Here is an 18,448-nt window from a genome sequence, read left to right as displayed (position 1 = left end):
AAAAAAAAGAGTAAGAAGAAATCTCAACCCGTTCCCGAAATAGAGCATTTTAAAATATTTGCTAAAAATCGCAATTGAGGAATGAAGCGCGAGGCGCCATCTTTGACGCCATGTATCTCCGGCCAGGATTTTTTTTCGGACGAAAAAAAAATAGGGGTATATTATTTTATCGTGTACTTTAACATATGTAAAATTCAAAAACATCTAAGACCATGAAGGGTACCCCTATGGTCGTCTTGAGATGGATTGGCCCATATACAAAGATTCAATGTATTTCTTGCAAATTCTGCACTCAGTTTTCATAGAGAAAAATCTCAATTTGAACATAGAATCACATAAATTTTCATAGTGAATGTGAGCTTAAGCTCATCTCTAAATAAATGATTTCTTATTATTCTTATTATAAATTAAAAAAATAAATGAATAATTTGCTGCTCTGATAGTGATATAGCACTGATCGCGGCAATCAGTCTCCAGGATTGCGCTGATCGCACTGATTGTAGCAATCAGTCTCCAAGATTGCACTGATCGCACTGATCGCGCGATCATAGTCTCCAAGATCGCGCTGATTGCACTCAAAGTGTACCGTGAGTGGTAGACTTACACACAGAAAAATGAAAAATTCTTAAACAGAAACACCCAGGAATTTAATTTCAAATCCCATCGAATGAATGCCAATGCCCTAATTCTAAATCCTTGATCATTTAGTTTTAGTTGCAATTTGCAAATCTGTAGACATTTTTCATTTTCCAGCTAATGCTGAACTTAAGTTCCCGATCTCTTAATTTGAAAGAGCTAGGGATTCTAGCTCATTTCTTTCGCTCTAAACTTAAACGCCTCGGGGATTCACGTCCAATTTAAGTTCCCATGATCTTATATATTCTTAAATTTAGAGTCAAAATTTTTCTGTGTGTATTCACCCCCTGATAATACTTAAATTAATTAAAAAACAGTAAGCTTTATTTCACCATAAGGTCATGTTCTCACAAGACGCTTCTACGGTTTTGAAATGTTTGTTATTAGATTTTCCAAGCTTTCCAAAAAAACTCAAAATTATTTAATTTGGATTAAAAATCAGTTAGAGATAAAAATCGATAAAATATACAAAAATCCTTGTGCCGATATTTAATTTTAAAAACCTTTAAAATAAGATTTTTAGAGAACCTGAAAGAAATTTTTGAATAATAGAAACAGCTACAATGTCGCCATGGAACAGGTTCTAAAAAATATATAGCTATAAAAATTTTCACATCATGTCTCAAAATAATCAAAATGGGCTTAAAGTTCAATTTTTGAAAGAAAGTATTTGAGACTCTAAAGGCGTCTACACATTGGGAGCAATTTTCGTCAAAAATTGCGTCTTTGACAGAAATTTGACGTTTCCCCCTACAACGCTGCAGGGAATTTCCTTCAAAAAAGCGATTTTTGACAAAAATTGCTCCCAATGTGTAGAGGCCATAAAAGACACAATTATTCAGTCCAATTTTGATCAACATTTCTCGCCATTTTCTTCAAGGAAAAGCCTTCTTGGTGGCTTTTCGAAACTTTCAGCTTACGAAACTCGCTGATAAATTGAATTTAAATTAAATTCTTCATTTTAAGCATGTAAAAAATTTTTTTTCTTTATCAGAATTTCCATCCGAATTTTTTAAAATGTTTTCGTCCTTGCAAATAATTTGATATCATAAAAAAAACGACGTGCATTTAAGCAGAAAGCTCGTCGAAATCTTTTTAAGAAAGTTAAAAAAATGTAAGATGCTTTTAATTTCTTTTTCTTAAAACATAAGCTAATATTTATTATTAGAAATCAACTAAATCTGGTTATTTGCTGTCTGAACCACTTAAAATCATCAAAAATGGATTACAATAAGATTTATTCTGATTTTTCATGCATATAAAGCCTAAAAGCCCCGTGTTAATCAATAAACGCATCGCACGCTTCCCGGAGATGAGACTTGGACATCTGATTCCATTCAAAACGAAGGGCTGCCTTTAGCCAATTGACACTCTGGCATTTTTTTTATTTTTTAGTAATGGTATTGACCAACAAAATGTCCCTATTTGGAGAAGTCGATAGAATTTGCATTCGCTGATCGTGGGGGCCAACGTGCGCTTGAAATCAATAACGAAACGTTGTCTTTTTCATTGACGCGCGATTTCTGTAATGGTTCCGAGGCTTACTGGAATCTCCACTATTTCTAACCATTTTTTTTTGTATACTCAAGCTTCTTCCAGGACAATTTCCCGATACACATTGATATTCTTTTTGACCCCGTAATCCAAAAACACCAAAGGAAAGCGATAATTTGACATCGCGGAAGTCAATACCATAAAAAATAATGGTCCTAGACTTCCGGTGGATGTTAAAATTTTGAAATTATAGTATGACCTTTCCCTTAGGTAGACAGGACCATTTTACTTGTTCAGTGTTCACGGGTTGCTCAATTGGTTAATTTTGCCCATCATAAAAGCTAATCTTCGGCAATTGATCTGTAACGGCCAAGCGGAGCACCCAATCGAGCATAACTGTTTCTTGAACAGTGATAGAATCTTATGCTCTTTGGAATTTTTAAGACTTCATATAGAGGTCCTTTTCAGATATTTGTCTGTAGATCATCCTTGGGCACAGCAGCAAGAATTGGCGGACACGCTAGACCTTTCTTGACTTTCGCAATTTTATTCTTTACGACGTTTCGTAAATGATTTTTTTTTTGTAAATGATTTGTGGACCTGATGAAGAGGACATTCATCCTCGAAACCGGACCGAAATTCTTCACATCTTTGAGCACATTAGAAAACGCCAAAGGACAAATTATGGTAGATTTCAAGAAACATTTAGCTCTGCTCTAGTCCTCCCTCTAATTCACTTTAGTTCTAACTGTATATGAGTTGTTCTCAAGAATTATAGCCTAAATGTGAAAATTTGTTTCCTCGTTATAATTTATACTACCATAGATGCGGGAGACTCTGATCCCCTTCTGTTCGAAAGATTTTCTTTAATTTTAGCTCTTAAAGATTGTCTTTATCAATCTACCATGTATGATCCGTAGGGTCCGTACTTACACTTTAGAATTAAAGAAAAGTTTACGAACAGTAAGAGGCCAAAGTCACTCGCATCTACAGCTATATGACATTAAGAAGTGTTCCAAAATAATCTAATAATCAAAAATATTGTCTCGTGAAGGTACAAAGATGGTCAGGAAGTTCGTGCTGACGCTAGAATTAAAATCTCTCGAGACTCACAGAGACTCGAGAGCTACTGGATGACTCTGAATTTGGTTAAGGAGCAAGATGCTGGTGAATACGAAGTCAAAGTGTCCAATCCTCTCGGCATTGTTGAGACAAGGAGTCAAGTCACTGTTATAAGTAAGTATGCTTCTAATGCAAAATACCTTCTTTTCAGAATTTAAATTATCTAGATTTTTTGTGATCTTTATGAGAACGTTAAACTGTGATAAGACATATTTAATCGAGATCAGTAAGTAATGAAGCAAAATTTTTCAGCTTCAGTTTCCACGATTTCTTTTTATTATTTATTTTTTTCTGTCAATATTTATTTAACTATTACCCCTTTTGCCTAAAAGAATTGCAATACTTTCCCAGAAAAGCGGGAATGTGCATTTTGCTCTTAAAGTTATTTTTGTTTATATGTTCCCATCCATTCCATATACCTCAAAAATCAATGTTATCAAAATGTTGATCTGTTACTTGAATTTTTGCATTTAGACAAAGAGGAGGATTTAGGCAATAACACACATTTGAAGCAGAAACAAATAATCCTGGAGGAAGAGACTGTTGAGATGCAAGAAGTCGAGGAGGAACGTGAACCACAGAAAAAATTGCACGTTAAGCAAGAAGAGGGTAAAACAAAAAGTCTGATATTCTTAATTCAAATCACAAATCTCTCTATAATACCACAAAGTCATATTGTGTTATGCACAATTACATCTAAGTTCTAACTTTTGGTAGAATGTTGTAGAAATTTTTTTTGATTTTTGCTCAAACATTTTTTTGTGACTCATATCATTTCTTTTTTTTGATAATCCCTTACATCTCATTTGTAAAAGTCCCTAAATTTATATATACATATAAAAAAATCCGTTCATGTCCGTTTCATTGTTTAAATATTTTCTCATTAGAAGAACGGACATTAAAGACTAGTCCTGAATTATCCAAACAAACCCTCACTGAATGTGTTAAAGTTGGCGAATCTGGGGAGAGTGTACGAATATCTGTGCTTACGGAGGAGAGTCGAGAAGCAACAGTATCAGGTAATATGTTGCTATATGCAAGCTCTAGTATAGCTTGTAAGATAGCCAACTCTATAAAGTCACAACACACAGAAACGGTTTCAGACATTTTTATCTTCAACACTTCACCTCAAAGATTCGGTCTTTAATATTTTGTCTTTGATCTCTTTGCCTATTTATTTTTTTTACTTCGGTCGTAAGATCAATTATTTTGTTCAAGACGAAATGGTCAGAGACGAATTGTTAAAGGCGATGTAGGGTAAATTAAAGTAATTCAGAACCTGCTCGCCATACCGGTACGAGATCGACAAATGAAGTGAACCTTTAGTGATACAGTTTTCTACCCCTTGGAATTTCCAAATGAGAACACACAGAAAAAATATTTTGTAAAAGTGTTCGTAAATGTTTGTGAATTCCTATGGGGGAGTTACGAAATACTCGTGAATCGCATAACCCACAAACATGTTCGTAAAAGTTTGTACTTTAGTCACAAACACTGTTCGTAACATGATCACTTGACGAGCATTTTTTGTACTTTTATAAACATTTGTTCGTGAATGTTCATAAACACACAAAAAATATTCGTAACATTTTGTCATTTGTTCGTAAATGTTTGTTTTCCTGTCGAACATTTTACGAACATTTACGAACAAATGACAAAATTTTACGAACATTTTTTGTGTGTTTACGACCATTTATGAACAAATGTTTGTAAAAGTACAAAAAATGTTCGTCAAGTGATCATGTTACAATGTTTGTGAAAAAATACAAACTTTTTCGAACATGTTTGTGGGTTATACGATTCACGAACATTTCGTAAGTCCCCCATCGGAATTCACAAACATTTACGAACATTTTTACAAAATACTTTTTTTCTGTGCAGAGAATTTACTCTTTAGTAAACTCAGTACTAAGTACTCGTACCATGTGTCCGCCGCCGTCTCAGCGTTAGTGACCTGCTTCTGAAACTAATTCGGAAAATGCTTCTTCATTCTTACTGGAAGTCGATATCTCTTACCGTTTGAGCCCCAGAACGGTGACAAGTTGAAAAAAGACGATTATATAACTGCTCTCTCTTTGAGTTCGAGCAGTAAAATGATTGACTTATGGTTTTGGACTTGCCTTAAAATGATTGATTTCGATCTAACGTAAAGGCACCACATATTATTCGGAATGAAGTTTTAGAGGAAATACATAGCCAAGCCAATTGCTGTTTGCGTAATTTAACAAAAAAATACTGTAGAAAAGTTGCCGTGTAGATAATAGATGTGTTTTTAGAGAGGGAAACTCCGTCCGGATGCGGCAACACTGTTTGTGGAGTTTTCAACCCAAGATCAAAAACTACCTCTTCTTCAGAGCTTTCGACACTCTCCGTGTCTTCCTCAGTGATCGAGTGTTGCCAGAGATCTGTGGGTTTCGTTGGGTAGGGGACGTTATGTATTGGCGGGAAGGTTCCAGGATGTTCACAAAAGATCTCAACGGATGCATCAGACACTCTTCGGTCCGAGTTGTCCCCGAGTGACCGAAGAGTGTCTGGTGCATCCGTTGAGATCTTTTGTGAACATCCTGGAACCTTCCTGCCAATACATAACGTCCCCTACCCAACGAAACCCACAGATCTCTGGCAACACTCGATCACTGAGGAAGACACGGAGAGTGACACTCAAATCATCTAGTCGTCTCCTGAATAGAGGCAGTAAAACGTTCCCTTGACCCAGGATCGAACTGGAGACCTCTCGTTGACTAGACGAGAGTTTTACCAAGAGAACTAGTAGAGACCACAAGCTCTGCTTGACTTGATACATGATCTTATGAAGTGTTTTGCTCTTTAATCGAATACTATCGCTGTCATAGCCTATAATCTGTGAGACCTCTGTCTGTCTGTCTATGTAAGACCATCTTTATGACCAGTCTTCCAGCAGAAAATGGGAAATGGTAGCTCGAGAAAGGGCTTTAACCACGAAGAACGTTCCAACCTCACTTGGGAAGTTAAGCTCTTACGGGTTTCAAACCGAACGCTTAGTCCGGTTGCCGACCCTGTAATATTAAATCCTAAAAGTCATGGCTGGTTAGCAATTAGAGAAGTCTACATGGCTGCACCTTCGGTTTCAAGCCTATTTAAGGGACTGGTTGCCATATTCACAGTGTTATTATTTTATTGAAGAGAAAAGAAATAAACAAGGTACTGAAAACCTTTCATTGAGGACGCGTCCGTCCGTGCGTCTTGTTCCATACATTTGACTAATTTGACCGAATTCGTTCCCAAAAGCCGTAATGTCTACTCTATCTTAGTTCTATTCCGGATCACGGGTTAAAGACACCTAGGTTAGCAGCCCACGCCCGTCAATGTCAGGTCTGCCCCGAGGTCAACGCCTCAAGGAGAAGATTTATGTATGTTCGGTATGTTCTCTATTTCAAAGTTAAGCCCCTGAAAGTAGATTCCGAATATACAAAATGCACCCTACCAGAGAACAAAGTGTTGGAGACTAAAATTCAATATCGCTACAGAAACAATCCGACTCAATGTGCGCTTTTCTAATTTCAACAAAATCTCTATGTAAAAATGCCCCAAAAAATCACAGGTCCAGAAGAAGGTCATACTGTTCACAAAATGCGAGCTACAACTGTTATAATGGAGGAGGATAGCTCAATGCAGGAACCAACCATTACCAATGTCATTCCACCAAATCGTCCACATGCCACATCCTTGCAAGTTGAAGAAATTGGTAGCTTCACTTTCACCAGTCACGACGAATCAATCACTTATGAAACCGTAGATGGGTCAGGAAGGCCTCTTCAGGGTGTGATTGAAGAGGGAGAATCTGATGGGGAAATGAGTATTTCTCATAAGAAAATCTCATCTCGTGGCGTTTCAATAATGTCAGCTTCTGAGGATGAGACCAGCTTCAGAAGTGGTATGCTTTCACGAGAAGTTTCAATTGACGAAGTCCAGAAGGACATGGTACTGGACGAAGGAGCTATCAAAGTGAAAATTTCTGAGAGAAAATCCGAGACACTGGAAACATTTGTCGGAGAGATGGACGGCGCGGAAAAGGTGTCGAAAAGGGATTTAAGTGATGAGAATGAAGCTAAGAAGAAACGTGGAAGATTGTTTGAGACTGAAGAATCTGAACATGTTCCGGAAGTAGATGGCAGTCGTAGGAAATCTGGAGTAGAGACTGACGAAAGTAGGAAACCACGAAGAGGAACCCTAATTGCGGATGTTGAAAGTGAAGTTAATGGGGATGAGGATGTTTTTGCTACCTTTACAGCCGATCAAGAAGACAAGGCTGTTGAGAGTAAGACGGTTAGGTTGCTCAAAAAGGAGAAGGCTCAGCAGGAAGGTACTGAATCTGATAGTCTAAAACTGAAAATTTTCGATGTAGCTGAAGAAGATGGTAAACCGCTAAAAGGAAAAGCGATAGAAGTTAAAGAAGTGGAATCAACTGATGAAGATTACAGGTCAAAACTCCAGGAAGCTGCTGAAGAAACAGGTGATAAGTCCGTTGATGAATTGCTAAAGCGAGTGGAGAGACAGAGGAGTGCTCTAGGTGAAATTCTCGATAAACAGCAGGAAATCAAACAAGAAGGTATTCAACGTTTCAACAAAAGAATTATCATTCTAATCTCCGTAGAATAATAAAAGTAGATCAAAAATATTGTTGCAAATTAACTCCGAAAAAAACTCTACTCAACTCTACACAGAAAATAAGACAGTTAATTTTGTCTTAGTTATTATTTTGTTTAATCCCGCTTCTGATTTTGTGGTGGTTTTGACTTTACTAATTTTCGTTTTTCATTTTTGTTTTATATTCTGTCTCTTTATCCTTTTGGAAATCGTACAACAATTTTTCTGGTAAGTCTTCTTACTCAATCTATAAATATATTTCTCTTTTCTTGTATATAGCGTCGGGTATTTAATATCTGCTGTAAATATTCCTGAATCTTCAAGGCTTTTATCGTAAACCAATTTAATAAGATGATCAATGTAGAGTGACAGTGAAATTTCATTATAGATTTTTTTTTCGATCTGACCGTTTTTGAAACACTTCCTAATTGGGATTTTTATTAATTTAGCCGTTCCGGAAATCATTAGCAGTGACATTAAGGATCACACTGTGTATGAGTCTCTGCCGATTTCCTATGAGATTTCAGCAAGGGGTATCCCAGAACCCGAAGCCCAATGGATGCATGAAGGAAAATACGTGAAAGAGGATGGAAATCGCGTCAAGATAACCAAAGATGGAGTAAGAACGACTTCAAAGATCCTTTTGATCAAGTTTTAAAAATCCTTCTTCTGCAGGAAAAGTTCAAGCTCAACATTACCGAAGTTAAAATGGAAGATCAGGGCGAGTACAAGGTTGTAATCCACAACAAGCTTGGAGAGAAGGCACAACAAGCCGTTCTTACAGTGATCCGTAAGTTTCATAAAATCTAAGAAAACTTCACAAAAATAAAGACAACTTCTTCTAGCTGTTGCGGAACTTCGTAAACCAATCTGTCTGAGTCCGTTGAAGGACATTGATGCCAAGAAGGATGACTTTGTTTCACTAACTACAACCCTAACAGCCGATCCTCTTCCCGATGTTGTTTGGTGCAAGAATGGCAAGGAAATCACAGCAGATGGATTCATTGAGATCAAATCGAACGTCAAAGAGATAGAGAATGGTTTGAAAGAGGTCACCTATTCCCTCAATATTCCAACAGGTAAAACTTCCCACAAGTATATTTTCTAGCAACATTTTTAAAAATACTTCTTGGCTTTTGGATTTCAGCTCGTCACATTGATACGGGAGACTACTCGATTAAGGTGAAGAACAAGTATGGATATGCTGAAGCTAGTGCTCATCTCGAAGTCTACCTTAAACCAGAAATCAAAGGACTCAAGGATCAAGCTGCAGAGCCCTACGACGAAATCATATTTGAATGCATCATTCATGCAAATCCCCGACCAAAAGTTGTCTGGACAAAGAATGGCCAGAACCTCTGCAACAATGATAATTTCGAAGTGATTGCAGATGTTGAACGAGAAACCTACAAGCTAATTGTTAAGTCTGCTGGACCCGAAGAGGGTGGATCCTATACAGTAACAGCCAGTAACAGTGGAGGTGAAACTCAGGGCTACGTCCAGTTGAACCTTCATGTAGAAAAGCCAACCTTTATCAAGATCCCTGAAGATCAACAAGTTCACGATTTTGCCGAAGTTATAACAAAAGTTCGCGCCCAGGGAGTGCCTAAACCCGAAATCAAATGGCTCAAAGACGGTGAAGAACTCAATATGAACAACCGGGACAGCACCCGTCCAAGAATTCACGTTGAAAGCACCAGTGAAACCCAAATTGCCAGCGACATGAGTATTGAACACTTCAACAAAGATCTTGCTGGAGAATACTGCGCTATTGCTTACAATGTTTCCGGGGAAACTGAGGCTAGATTCAAACTCACAATGCTCAATACTCCACCATCTTTATTCAAAAATTTGGAACGTTTTGTCGAAGTCGATGAGGGTGAAAAACTTCTACTGAGTGCCATTTTGAGTGGCAGCCCAATTCCCCAAGTGCAGTGGTTCAGGGATGGTGAAAGATTGCTGCCAAGTGAACAGTGAGTTTGAAAATTTATCTATGTGCTGCCCCTTGATTAATTATTATTTCATTGCAGTGTTAAAATGACTAACTTGCCAGATGGGACAGTAAAATTAGAAATAGAACATGCTCAACCATCTGACTGTGGCGCCTACAAGCTTGTTATTTCTAATCCAAATGGCTCAAATGAGGCGCTCTGTGCTGTGGCTGTTAATCGTAAGTACTCTGACTCAATGTGAAAATATACCACATGTTCTGACGAGACAATAAATCTACCACTCACTGTGCGCTATGATTGTTGATCGGGGGATCATGATGACTGATCGGCGGGATCAGACGATCTTGAAGATTGATCGGGGCGATAAGTAGATCATGGAGACTGATCAAAGCGATAAATCAATCGTAAAGAGATATCAGTGCCATAAGTCGTTCATGGAGATTGATTAGTTCGAACAGTCTATCATAGAGACTGATCGCTGTGATCACTTTATCACGGAAGCATGTAAACTGATTGCCACTATCAGTCGATCGTGGATCATTGTGATCTAACGATTACAGAGACTGAACGGCACGATCAGTCATTCATGGAGACTAATCGATGCGATCTGTCAATCACGAAGATTGATCGCTGTGATCAAACGATCATAAAGACTGAACGGCACGATCAGCGGATCTTTCAATACAATCAGTCGATCGTGGAGACAGATTGCTACGATGTGTCGATCATGAAGACTAATCCGTCAGATCAGTCGATCATGGAGACTAATCGATGCGATCAAACGATCAAATATACTGAACGGCACAATCAATCGATCGTATAGCTAGATTGCTAAGATATGTCGATCATGAAGATTGATCCGTGAGATCAGTCGATCATGGAGACTTAATCGATGCGATCAAACACTCATAGGAACTGATTTGTTAGGTCAGTCTATCATGAAAATTGATCGCTGCTATCGAACGATTATACAGACTGGGCAACACGATCAGCCAATTATGGAGTCTAATCGGTGCGATTAATCAATCACTAAGATTGATTGATTGAGCCAGATTGCTACGAAGTTCCAATCATGAAGACTGATCCGTGAGATTAGTCAATCATAGAGACTAAACGATGCGTTCAAATGCTCATAGAGACTGAACGGCACGATCAGCAGATCTTCCAATACAATCAGTCGATCGTGGAGACAGATAGCTACGATGTGTCGATTATGAAGACCAATCCGTCAGATCAGTCGATCATGGAAACTAATCGATGCGATCAAACGCTCAGGGAAACTGATTTATGAGATGAGTGAATTATGAAGAATGATCATTGTGATCTAACGATTACAGAGACTGAACGACACAATCAGTCAATCATGGAGACTAATCGGTGTGATCAGTTAATCACAAAGATTGATTGCTGCGATCAGCAGATCTTTCAATACAATCAGTCGATCGTGAAGATAGATTGCTACGATGTGTCGATCATGAAGACTAATCCGTCAGATCAGTCGATCATGGAGACTAATCGATGCGATCAAACGCTAAGGGAAACTGATTTGTGAGATGAGTGAATTATGAAGAATGATCATTGTGATCTAGCGATTACAGAGACTGAACGACACGATCAGTCAATCATGGAGACTAATCGGTACGATCAGTCAATCACGAAGATTGATCGCTGCGATCAAACGATCATAGAGACTGAATGGCACGATCAGCAGATCTTTCAATACAATCAATCGATCGTGGAGACAGATTGCTATGATGTGTCGATCATGAAGACTAATCCGTCAGATCAAGTCGATCATGGAGGCTAATCGATGCAATCAGTCAATCACGAAGATTGATCGCTGCGATCAAACGATCATAGGGATTGAACGGCACGATCAGCGGATCATTCGGTACAATCAGTCGATCGTGCAGCAGATTGCCACGATCTGTTGATTATGAAGACTGATCCGTGAGATCAGTCGTTCATGAAGACTAATCGGTGCGAACGGTGCCAACAGTCGATCATAGCAACTGATTTGTGCGATCAGTCAGGAAGACTTGAAGCTCTGATTTTTTCTTAGCTGAACTTTCCTCCGGCGCTTAGCGGATCCCTTTTGCCCTTCACTAGATCTAACACATAATTTCTCTTTGTAGCTGAACCAAGAAGACCGTCCTTCATCAAGCCACTTGGAGATGTTAAAGTTGTTGTTGGAGATGTTCTCAAACTGGAAGCTGAAGTTATTGGTTTCCCAGTGCCTGAAGTTCAGTGGTTCAAGGATGGTGTACCAGTTCGTCTCTCCCCAGATGTCAACTTTGTATGCCAACCAAATGGCATTATTGGCCTAGTGATTGATTCTGCTCGTCCTGAAGATGCTGGTGTTTACACCGTTAAGATTATGAACAAATTAGGCGACATTGAAGGCAAAGCCCATGCTGAGGTAGAGCCTAAGCCCCAGAAGCCTGGATTTGTAGCTGAATTGAAGGATGCTAATGGCATTGAAGGATTCCCAATAACTATGGAGGTTAAAACAGTGGGACATCCACCACCAGAAATCAAATGGACACACAATGGTGAGGAAATCCATCCGAATGAGCACTTTAAGGTTACTACAGCTCCAAAAGGTGCTTCTACCCTTGTCATTGATCGTGTGGACCCCAATGATGCTGGGGAGTATAAGGTGATTGCAACAAATGACGAAGGAGCTGCTACGAGTAAAGCTCGCTTGTTCGTTAAGCCTAAGATGGATGAGGCTGAACCGGAAGAGGCTCCTAAATTCCTCAATAAATTGCGCGATGTAAATGTCGATGAAGGCAAACCTATGAAACTCTCAGCACCTTTCGCTTCAAATCCCATCCCCGAAATCTATTGGACGAAGGATAATGAACCAATTGTTCCTAGTGATCGCATTTTGGTTACTTGCGATGGAACAAGTGTAGGTCTGACGGTGAATCCGGTTGAAATTACTGATTCTGGAAATTACAAATGCCTTCTGGCCAATCCTCTGGGTGAGGATGAGTCTGAGTGCCAGGCTAGTGTTAGAAAAGTCTATCAGCGTCCTCAGTTCACTCATAAGTGAGTTGTTGATGAAAGTGAGTTAAAAGTTTCGTTATAACTGTGAAACTTTTTCAGGTTGATCGATCTGCAGGAGCTGCCTAAGAATGATGCCAAGTTCCCTTACAAATTGACAGGAATTCCTGCTCCTGATACAACCTGGTACTTCAATGATAATCCCATACATGATGGTCATAAATATAAAATCAAGAGTGAGGGTGATATTGGTTGTCTCTATGTTAAGAACTGCACACCATCAGATTCAGGAGTCTACAAATGTGTTGCTCGCAATCGCGAAGGACAAGACAGCACCCAAGCTCGTCTGGATGTTGTGGATAAGATGTATGATCTGTACTGAATGTTGAAAAGGCTTCTTGTTGATTGTGTCTTCGAATTTTCAGTGAACGACGCGAGAGAGCAGAACCGCCATCCTTCCTCAAAAAGATCGGTGATACCGAGGTGTTCCTGGGAACAAAAGCTAAGTTCACAGCCTGCGCAAATGGTTTCCCAGAGCCTCAAGTTGAATGGTACCATGATGGAATTAAACTTTTCCCTTCGGATCGTATTAGGATCGAAGCTGAAGCTCATGGACTTCTTCGGTTGACGATTGACAACGTGAACGAGAAGGATGTTGGAAAATACAAGTGTCTCATCTTCAATCCACATGGCGAAGAGTACTGCACAGCAGATCTGTTCACTGAGTGTGAGTTTGAGCCTATACCATCAGCAAGGGGTAAATATCTGAAGAAACCTCAATATTCTGTGATATCCGTAATTGTGTTTCTCCAAGTTGTTCCATGTGCTAATATTGTGGAATTGTCAGATATTTCCCCCTCGATCTTTACTGTCTTCCTTCTAAAAGTCCACAATTGCCTGTCATATGTGGAATCGTAAGGTTATGTTCCTTACAATTTCCTTGAAATCTAGCTAATGTATTTCCTTTTTATCAGCTTTGGAAGATCATTCAGGTAAAGGTGTTGGTGAACAGTACAGTGAATTCGACAAGCATAAACGATCAGGAGCTCCTGTGCCACTTCCTGATCGTCCAATCATCTCCAAGATGACAGATCGTCGCCTAACACTGTCCTGGAGGCCATCATTCCCCTCATCAGGACGCTTCCCGGTAACTTATCAAGTGGAAATGCTAGAACTTCCAGACGGAGATTGGTTCAACGTTCGGTCTGGAGTCCGAAATTGCGCATGCGAAATCCGCAATCTTGAACCATACCGTGACTACAAGTTCCGCATCCGCGTTGAGAACAAATACGGTGTTAGCGATCCCAGTCCCTATGCTCAGACATATCGGCAGAAATTGGAACCAGATCCACCAAGATTCTATCCATACCTTATGCCTGGCATTGATTTCCGTCCCAAGACCTCTCCTCACTTCCCTAAGGACTTTGATATTGAGCGTCCTCCACACGATGGCTATGCCCAAGCACCAGTCTTCCTGCGTCAGGAGCACGATTGTCAGTACGGAGTTAAAGGACACAATGTGAACTTGTTCTGGTACGTCTATGGGTACCCCAAACCTAAAATGACCTACTACTTCAACGATGAAATCATCGAACCGGGCGGTAGATTTGATTGGAGCTACACGAGAAACGGTCAGGCAACTCTCTTCATCAATCGTATGCTAGATCGCGATGTTGGGTTCTACGAAGCTGTAGCTAGAAACGAACATGGAGAGGCGAGGCAGAAGGTACGCCTGGAGATTGCTGAATTCCCAAGATTTATCCAACGCCCAGAAGAAACGTACATCATGGCTAGGAAGCATGGTCGTCTGGAGGCAAAGGTCACCGGAGTACCTTTCCCCGAGCTCAAATGGTACAAAGATTGGCAGCCATTGGCTGAAAGTTCACGCATCAAGATGCAATTCTATGAACCAGATACTTGTGTCCTCCTCATAAGCGATGCCATTTACAAGGATGAGGGTCTCTATTCCCTGTCGGCACGCAATGTTGCTGGATCAATTAGCTCATCAGCCATGATTCACATTGACGACGATGAAGATGAATACATTTTCCACGCTCATTCACGACGTCCTTATGTGCGATCCAAACAACGTCCCTATGAAGATGCTTATGACATCGGGGATGAACTGGGACGTGGTACTCAAGGTATCACTTATCATGCTGTTGAGAGGGCTACTGGTAGGAACTTTGCTGCCAAAATTATGCACGGAAAGGACGAATTGCGTACTTTCATGTTCAATGAACTTGAGATCATGAATTCACTGAATCACAAGAAACTGATTAGGCTACACGATGCCTTCGATACAAATCGCTCAATGACACTCGTGATGGAGTTGGCAGGTGGAGGAGAGCTTGTAAGAGATAATCTGCTCAAGAGAGATTGGTATACTGAACGGGATATCGCTAGTTACATCAGACAACTTCTGCTCGGATTGGACCATATGCACTCATGCGGAATTGCTCATCTTGGTCTCAATGTAAGTGGACTGTGACCCTCTTGAACTAGTCAAGGAATAACTCTGTATTCTTAATTTCCCCATAGATCAAGGATCTTCTCATTGCCCATCCAGGTAGTGATGAGCTCAAAGTTTGCGACTTTGGCTTAGCACGTCGAATTCAAGGTGGAAAACTTGCACCGCTTGAGTACGGAATGCCTGAATATGTAGCTCCTGAAGCTGTTAATATGGAAGGTGTCAACTATTCCTACGACATGTGGTCTGTTGGTATTCTAACCTACGTCCTCCTGAGCGGCTCATCGCCCTTCCGAGGTCCCAATGACCGTGAAACTCTGACAAATGTCCAGCAAGGAAAGTGGGAATTCCGCGAGAGTATCTGGAAGTACATCTCAGAGGAAGGCAGGGACTTCATCTCCAAACTTCTTATTTACATGGCCGATCGGCGAATGGATGTTAAGACTGCCCTCAAGCATCCCTGGTTCAATCTAATTCATCGTCGTTCCAATGATGAATATCGCATTAGTACGGAAAAACTCAGAACATATCAGTATCAGTTCCAAGACTGGTACAACAATGCTTCTTGCAGAAATTGGTACAGACGTCGACCTCTTGCAGGAGCCTTTACGCATCCTTCCAAGATGGTCTACCCACCTGGTACGTTCTTTGAATATTACTCTGCTTCAAAACTTTGCAATAGGTTTTCTTTCAAATCTAGGGGAAGCTTACACTCCTGGACCAACACCTGACAGAGAATCCAAGGTCAGGTCGAAACGTGGTCCAATGGAGGACTATGTTGGACGTGAACCTGCTGAATACGAGTTGGGAATGTTCCAATCTGAGAGTCAGTAAGTATTTTGTTTTTTAAACTCTGTATGAACTTTCTTCTGTCATAATTCTCTTTTGCAGCTATCAATATGGCCCTGACACCTATCTGCTTCAGCTCCGTGACACTGACTTCCCAGTACGTCTTCGTGAGTACATGAAAGTTGCCGTTCATCGTTCCCCAGGGTTCTCTTACAATTTGAGTGAGACAGCATATGATTGGTCCCTGCCAATTATCCGGGAACGTCGTCGCTTCACAGATATCATGGATGAGGAAATCGATGATGAACGCCGCTCCAGGATCAGTTCTTACGGTTCCAACGATGGTAACAGTATCCGTCGACTGAGGACAGAATTAGGATCCCGGTTGGATACGTACGTAGAAGCTGATGCCATGATAGAATCGAAGAAAATGGGTCATCCACCTTTCTTCCGGGAGAAACCTCAGATTCTAGCCATTACTGACAACGAACCCGCCCAACTCCAGTGCTACGCTGTTGGAGATCCCCATCCGGTTGTACAGTGGTTCAAGAATGACATGGTGCTAACAGAGAGTCGTAGGGTGAAGATAGTTACAGATGAAGCAGGAAGATCTATACTGAAACTCCAACCGGCTGTTCACTACGATGAAGGAATTTACAAGGCTGTGGCAAGAAATAAACTTGGACAGACTGTAGCGAGGACAAGGGTTGTTGTTGCTACCCTGCCAGATGCTCCGGATTCCCCGGAAGCTGTCAATATCAGTGACACTGAAGTACTCCTTCGTTGGAAGCAACCCAGAGATGATGGGAATTCCTCAGTTCTCTGCTACATGCTCCAGTACAAGTTGACCACTGAAGATAATTGGACCACAATCGCTGATAATATCGATCATGAATTCTATCTGGTTCACAACTTAGAGGAACGTCACAATTACATCTTCAGACTGGCTTCTAGGAACAAGATTGGCTGGAGTGACATGGGAATACCTACGCAGATCATAACAACGCGGGAAGCTGGTTGTCCTAAAGTAACAATAACACGAGCAATGCGACATCTCCAGAATCTAACAGAAGGAGGTCAAGAAGTGACACAGGATGAGAACAAACCTCACATAGATTATCGCTTCGAGAGAGAACCTATCGAGTGGACAAAGGAGAACAACCTCAGTCAATACTACAGTTTTATCTCAGAAATTCATCGCGGACAGTTTTCGATAGTGGTCAAAGGAGTCGACAAAGCAACAGATCATGTGGTTGTAGCAAAGATATTTGATCTTAATTCAGAAACTGAAGCTACAATCCATCATGAATTCAATCTCTTCCGTACACTGAGACACGAAAGGATACCTGCCCTACTGGCTGCCTTCAGACCTCAAAATTCTCCCATTGCCGTTTTGGTACAGGAGAAGCTTCAAGGTGCTGATATCTTGACCTACATGGCTAGTCGTCATGAGTACAGTGAGCAAGTTGTGGCCACGGTGGTCACGCAGATCATCGATGCCCTACAGTATCTCCACTGGCGTGGATATTGTCACCTCAATATACAACCTGACAATGTTGTGATGGCCTCTGTTCGCTCAGTTCAAATCAAACTTGTGGACTTTGGAGCTGCCCAGAGAGTATCAAAACTCGGCACGAGCTGCCCAGTTACCGGTTGGTTAGACTTCTCAGCCCCTGAGATGATCAACGAAGAACTAATCTACCCGCAGACCGATATCTGGTCCGTGGGAATCATAACCTACGTCCTACTGTCGGGAGTTAGTCCCTTCCGGGGAGAGACTGAAGCCGAGACCAAACAGAACATCACATTCGTGCGCTACCGCTTCGAGAATCTCTTCAAGGAAGTCAGCCAAGAGGCTACGAGATTCATTATGTTCTTATTTAAACGTGGACCCAGGTAGACTATTTGCTGAGTTATCTTATTCGAGAAAATTCTAATGAGACATTTTGTTTTGTGTATTTAGCAAACGTCCAACTTGCGAGGAAACCCTGGAACACCGATGGCTCATGGCTACAGATTATATGAATAAGAAACGCGAGAGAGCAGTTTTCCTTGGCAATCGGCTTAAGGTAAGTTATCCTGAAGAAAATATTAATCCATAACAAGAGCGTAGCCAGTATCTTCTCACTTAGTAATAACCTTCCCGAATTGGGAGCTCTCTTCGCTTGAGGTTTTCTTTCTATACCGGATTCGAAGGTAAATCAGAGAGAACTTACCAAAGAACCCATTGGAAGTTCGAACGCTTAAATCGACGAGTTACATAAAAGTGAGCAACTTCATGAACAGATCACTTATTTTAATGAAATTGCAATTTAAACGTTCTGCCATCCGGAAATTCCACAAAACTAGG

General features: G+C 40.5%; 1 protein-coding gene across 1 annotated transcript in view; it reads left to right on the top strand.

Moving 5' to 3' along the window:
- Nucleotides 1-18,448, top strand: part of LOC129800599 (obscurin-like) — a 90,369-nt gene that overhangs the window by 68,548 nt on the left and 3,373 nt on the right. The window contains exons 16-32 of the mRNA XM_055845096.1: nt 3,185-3,366; nt 3,727-3,861; nt 4,140-4,271; nt 6,833-7,840; nt 8,328-8,497; nt 8,554-8,668; nt 8,724-8,957; nt 9,026-9,851; nt 9,909-10,048; nt 11,966-12,884; nt 12,942-13,205; nt 13,265-13,596; nt 13,814-15,315; nt 15,381-15,948; nt 16,010-16,139; nt 16,201-17,994; nt 18,062-18,167. Coding sequence (XP_055701071.1) covers nt 3,185-3,366; nt 3,727-3,861; nt 4,140-4,271; nt 6,833-7,840; nt 8,328-8,497; nt 8,554-8,668; nt 8,724-8,957; nt 9,026-9,851; nt 9,909-10,048; nt 11,966-12,884; nt 12,942-13,205; nt 13,265-13,596; nt 13,814-15,315; nt 15,381-15,948; nt 16,010-16,139; nt 16,201-17,994; nt 18,062-18,167 — 8,557 coding nt within the window. The remainder of the gene's footprint in view (nt 1-3,184; nt 3,367-3,726; nt 3,862-4,139; nt 4,272-6,832; nt 7,841-8,327; nt 8,498-8,553; nt 8,669-8,723; nt 8,958-9,025; nt 9,852-9,908; nt 10,049-11,965; nt 12,885-12,941; nt 13,206-13,264; nt 13,597-13,813; nt 15,316-15,380; nt 15,949-16,009; nt 16,140-16,200; nt 17,995-18,061; nt 18,168-18,448) is intronic.

Source organism: Phlebotomus papatasi, chromosome 2, assembly GCF_024763615.1.
Source record: "Phlebotomus papatasi isolate M1 chromosome 2, Ppap_2.1, whole genome shotgun sequence".
NCBI lineage: Eukaryota > Metazoa > Arthropoda > Insecta > Diptera > Psychodidae > Phlebotomus > Phlebotomus papatasi.
This window is presented reverse-complemented; position numbering and strand designations above follow the sequence as displayed.